Source organism: Colobus angolensis, unplaced genomic scaffold, assembly GCF_000951035.1.
Source record: "Colobus angolensis palliatus isolate OR3802 unplaced genomic scaffold, Cang.pa_1.0 Scaffold1, whole genome shotgun sequence".
NCBI lineage: Eukaryota > Metazoa > Chordata > Mammalia > Primates > Cercopithecidae > Colobus > Colobus angolensis.
The window spans coordinates 14,639,020-14,644,084 of record NW_012110918.1 but is presented as its reverse complement, the minus strand read 5'-3'; the positions used below and the strand labels follow the sequence as shown (position 1 = coordinate 14,644,084).

The following is a 5,065-nucleotide window of genomic DNA, read 5'->3' as shown; positions in this document are numbered from 1 at the left end:
GCACGTGTATAGATGCAGGTGTGTGAATGTGTGTGCATGTGTATAGATGCAGGTATGTGAATGTGTGTGCACATATATATGTGCATGTGTGCGTGTATGCGTGTGTGTGCATGTGCGCCACCATACCTGGCTAATTTTTTATGTTTTTGGTAGAGATGGGGTTTCACCATGTTGGCCAGGTTGGTCTCGATCTCCTGTGTGCGTGTATGTGTGTCAGAGATAATGATAATAAGCTCTGCTGTGTCCTGGGCACTGAGCTAAGCCCTTCCATGGTGCAATGCCCACAAGAGCCCCAGGATCTGTTGCTTTCAGCAGCCCCTTTGGGCAGTCAAAGACACTGAGGTTGGTCTTGGGGTACCTTGTCCAGGGCTCCTGGTGAGTCTGGGGAGCTCCACTTTGCTGATTTGCAGGATGGGTTCCCAGGGATGACTGGCTGTCTCATCTTTGTAGCGGGAAGTCAAGGCCTCCATCAGCTTCTTCATGTCCTACGTGCACACCACAGTCAACGAGATGTCCAGGGTGTACCTGGCTACTGAGAGGCGCTACAACTACACCACACCCAAAACCTTTCTGGAGCAGATCAAACTCTACCAGAACCTGCTGGCCAAGAAGAGAATGGAGCTTGTTGCCAAAATCGAGAGGCTGGAGAACGGCCTGATGAAGCTGCAGAGCACAGCTTCCCAGGTAGGAGGGGGTGGGCAGCTGCCAGCTCCCGTGCTGTCCCCTGGAGGCCTCGCAGGAGCCGCTACTGTCACAGGCTCCTACGGGCTGGTCACACCGGGGCTCAGCACTGCCTAAAGTAAGATGAGCCTCCTGCCTTTGAGAAGCATTCACTTCTAGGCCAGGGTTAGTATACTTGTCGTAACAAAAAAACAGGCTCAAAATGCTTTCACAATGTTGGGCATACAGAGGGCACATTACACAGGGGATGGCACCTGCCCCATGTCTGGTGAGATTCATCATGCCCAATGCAGTCAACAAATATGCATCTGTTCATTCATAAATGCCATTCATACCACGGTGTCCGGCTCAAAAACCTCCCTGAATCCTTTCCTTCACACTGTACTGATGTTTAAGGCTTCTGCCTGCTTCTGACCTCCTCCATCATGCAGTCCCGGTCCTTCGTCTTTATTGCCCACCATTGACACCTGTGAGGGGGCCTGAAAATAGCTGCCACCTCCCTGCTGGAGTTGTGAACAGACTGGCGCCTCCCATTTGCTTCCGGGGGAGCTTTCGCACCCCTGCCCCCACAAACTCTCGCTGTCACTCTCCCACCAGCCTGGAGGGGCCCTGGCCAGCCCTGCTCAGCACTGCAACTCGGCTGGCATTTGAGACAGAGTCTCGCTCTGTCATCCAAGCTGGAATGCAGTGGTGCGATCATGGCTCACTGCAGCCTCAACTTCCTGGGCTCAAGCGATCCTTCCACCTCAGCCTCCCAGGTAGCTGGGACCACAGGTGCAGCCCACCATGCCTGGGTATATTTTTTATTATTATTTATACAGACAGGGTCTCACGATGTTGCCCGGGCTGCAGTTGATATTTTTCTTTTCAGTCACCTTGCCAACTCCTTTGAGCACCAGAAATGTCTCATACTTGTGACCCTGTGTACACAGTCAGGGCTCAATACCTACTTTTAAGATATTGAAAAGACTCTCCAAAACGAGTCACCGGGAGTCGAAAGACACAGCCCTGCCGTTGTGCCCCTCTGTGGCTCCCACCCCTCGTCTGCCCAGTGCAGGGCGGCGTATGTTGGCTGTGGCCCACGCTTGCTGTTTCTTGGTTTCTCCTTCCCCAGGTGGATGACTTGAAATCCAAGCTGGCGATTCAGGAGGCTGAGCTCAAGCAGAAGAATGAGAGTGCAGATAAACTGATCCAGGTGGTCGGCATCGAGACCGAGAAGGTCAGCAAAGAGAAGGCCATTGCTGACGAGGAAGAAGTCAAGGTTGAGGTCATCAATAAGGTAGGTGAAGGCAGCCCAGTGTGGCCTCAGGAGGGCTGCTGCGCTGGCCAGGCCTCCTGAGCTTCCCCATGCGGTCAGCTGCCACCGACAGGCATAGGAAAGGCTGAGACTTACATAGAAGGACAAGGTTCCTAAACCAGTGGGGCCCCGAAGAAGGAGTCTCTCCCAGGTGAGGGCCCCCACTCAGAAGCAGGCTTTCCTTAGAATTAACTCCCATCCCCGTGGCCGAGCTCCTCAATGTTCAGCCCCCGCCCACGGTGGCAGCCTCACCAGGAGCTTGTGAGAAATGCAGGCTCTCGGGCCCCAGCTTAGCTCTGCTCAATGGGGCCTGCATGTTAACGAAATGCCTGCGATCCGTGAGCATGGGAGGGGTTGAGAAGACCTCGCTGGAGCCTGGTCCTCAGATGTGCGGCTCCAGACGCCCCCACCCCCGCCACAGAGGGTAGGACGTTACTGGCCTGGGGTGGGCTCCTTGCTGGTTTGGGGGGTGGCTGAGATTGAGAACCACTGCTTAGGGGGAGTGTCTTCTTCATCTTTGGAGCCTGAAGGTCACAGCATCATAGGTGTAGCTTCTCATCACTGCTCCCTGGGTGCTTTTTTTGTCGTCAGTCCCACATCTGGGTAATTATTTAAGAGCGATCCAGTCATTGCCCACTGTCTCCTGAGTGAATGAATGAATGAGTATGGATGAAGGAGTTGCTACTTTCTTAGAGGTGGGTAAGCTGTATAGTCTGAGATGTTCCATTTTGGATTGATTATGAAACAGCCTCAGAAACAATAAGACTGCAAAGTCAGGGTGGTCTGGGTGGCCCCTGGATTTCCCCTCCAGTCTTGGAACTCAAGAATCCCACCCAACTGCCGAGGCATTGCTCATTTTGCCCTGAGCGCTGTGGGGCAGAGCAGAGGAGGCAGGGAGGATGGTGGGCTCCAGACAGGGGCCAAGTACACACAGAGGGATGTTGGCAAAGGAGCACAGTCAGCAAACGCAGCAAATGAGTGGTAGCTGGAGGGGCAGCCTCTTTTGTGGAGCTCAGACCTGCTGGGGCCTGGGCCGCCCCTCACCACTGCTGCCTACACATGCACATATGCACATACATGCATGCACATACACATACATGCACACATATGCACATACACATACATGCACACGTGCACATGCACGCACACACACACATGCCCACACATGCACGTACATGCCCCCACAGGTAGATGGACAGACCTGCAGTAACCTCTGCTGTCCATCTTCCTTCCAGAATGTCACCGAGAAGCAAAAGGCCTGTGAAACGGACCTGGCCAAAGCAGAACCAGCCCTACTGGCAGCCCAGGAGGCTCTGGACACTCTGAATAAGGTAAAGGGGGAGGGAAAGAAAGGGGACTCCTGGCCTGGGTGGAGAGGAAGCGGCCTTCACTGTTGGCATGGGTGGTGACACGCTCATGGCGGCCTCCTTGGGGCATCGCGAGGACCCAGTCCAAACTCCCATCGGACCCATCCCGTCTGTCGTTTGCAGAACAACCTGACAGAGCTGAAGTCCTTCGGGTCCCCCCCGGACGCCGTGGTCAACGTCACCGCCGCCGTCATGATTCTGACCGCACCTGGGGGCAAGATCCCCAAAGACAAGAGCTGGAAGGCGGCCAAGATCATGATGGGCAAGGTGGACACCTTCCTAGACTCCCTGAAGAAGTTCGACAAGGAGCACATTCCTGAGGCCTGCCTGAAGGCCTTCAAGTGAGTCAGGGCTGGGCCTCGTGGCCAGGGCTTCCCTCCAGTTCTCCATCAGGCCAAGACAGGGTGCTGAGGGTGAAGCGTGGCCTCAGGCTCCTGGGGCCTGTGGCTCAAAATCTAGGCAGCCCCTTCCCCATACAGCACCCCAAGAACACAGCTGACAAGCTCAGCAGCGGGAACCCTCAGGCCACAGGTCAGGGAGAGAGGCCGGCCAGGCCCCACAGAGGTCGGCCCCTGTGAGAGTAGCTGACCACATGAGCACATGTATTGCACACATGAATACATGTGAGCACAAATGCAGTGCACACATGCACACATACAAAATGCACACATGTGCACACATACAGTTATAATCACACATGCATGCACACATGTACACGTGAATGCAGTGCATGCATGCCAAACATACATGCACATACATGTGTACCTATAAGCACAAACATGCATGCACGTATGTACATATGAATGCAGTGCACACAACGTGCACACGTGTGTGCTCACATACACATGTACACACATAAGCATGCACATGCATACACACATGAACATGTGTACGCATGAATACAGTACACACAAAATATACATGTACACAGATACACATGTGCACACACACATGCACGCAGGCACGGACAGCGGGTGGCCACATGCCTGGGGCTCTGCCATGCATCTTTCTTTTGCTGGCCTGACTGTAAAGGTCCTACATCTGGAGGGACAGAACTGGCAATGGCTCCTTCTGGGATGAGCCATGGGACTTGGGAAGGGTGCCATGGGGACTCCGCCTTTCACCCCGTAAATGTCAACACGCTGGCATTCTTGGGGTGCTCCACTCTGTAAGTGCCCAGCCTGTCTCCCACCCCGTGTGGCTCCTCACTGGCCATCCCCTAGGAGGCCAACTTCAGGGTGCCTCCGACCCGGACTGAGAAAAAGGACCAGACCCCAGTGACTCCAGCTAGGACCCCAAAACCTCTCAGCTCCCATGTGGGAGGAAGAGGGTGGGGCTGCTGTGAAACATCTTGTAAGTATAGAATAAAGTATAAGAGAAACCAGCAAGAACGCCTGGAGGGCTACACCAGGGTGTGCCACCATCAGTCAACATTTGCTGTATTTCTTTTCCATCTTTTTTCTAAGGTTTTTTTTTTTTAATGTATAGTTGAAATAATACTGGGCTGGGCGCTGTGGCTCACGCCTGTAATCTCAGCACTTTGGGAGGCCTAGGCGGGCGGATCATAAGGTTAGGAGTTTGAGATCAGCTTGGCCAACATGGTGAAAGCCCATTTCTACTAAAAATACAAAAATTAGCCCGGTGTGGTGGCGCATGCCTGTAATCCCAACTACTCAGGAGGCTGAGGCAGGAGAATCGTTTGAACCCAGGAGTCAGAGGT

At 53.9% G+C, this 5,065-nt stretch overlaps 1 protein-coding gene across 1 annotated transcript in view; it reads left to right on the top strand.

The window, feature by feature from the left end:
• DNAH17 (dynein, axonemal, heavy chain 17) overlaps nucleotides 1–5,065 on the top strand; it is a 168,973-nt gene that overhangs the window by 124,730 nt on the left and 39,178 nt on the right. Inside the window, exons 58-61 of the mRNA XM_011933143.1 lie at nucleotides 451–684; nucleotides 1,796–1,960; nucleotides 3,214–3,309; nucleotides 3,469–3,686. Of these exons, the coding sequence (XP_011788533.1) occupies nucleotides 451–684; nucleotides 1,796–1,960; nucleotides 3,214–3,309; nucleotides 3,469–3,686 (713 nt within the window). The remainder of the gene's footprint in view (nucleotides 1–450; nucleotides 685–1,795; nucleotides 1,961–3,213; nucleotides 3,310–3,468; nucleotides 3,687–5,065) is intronic.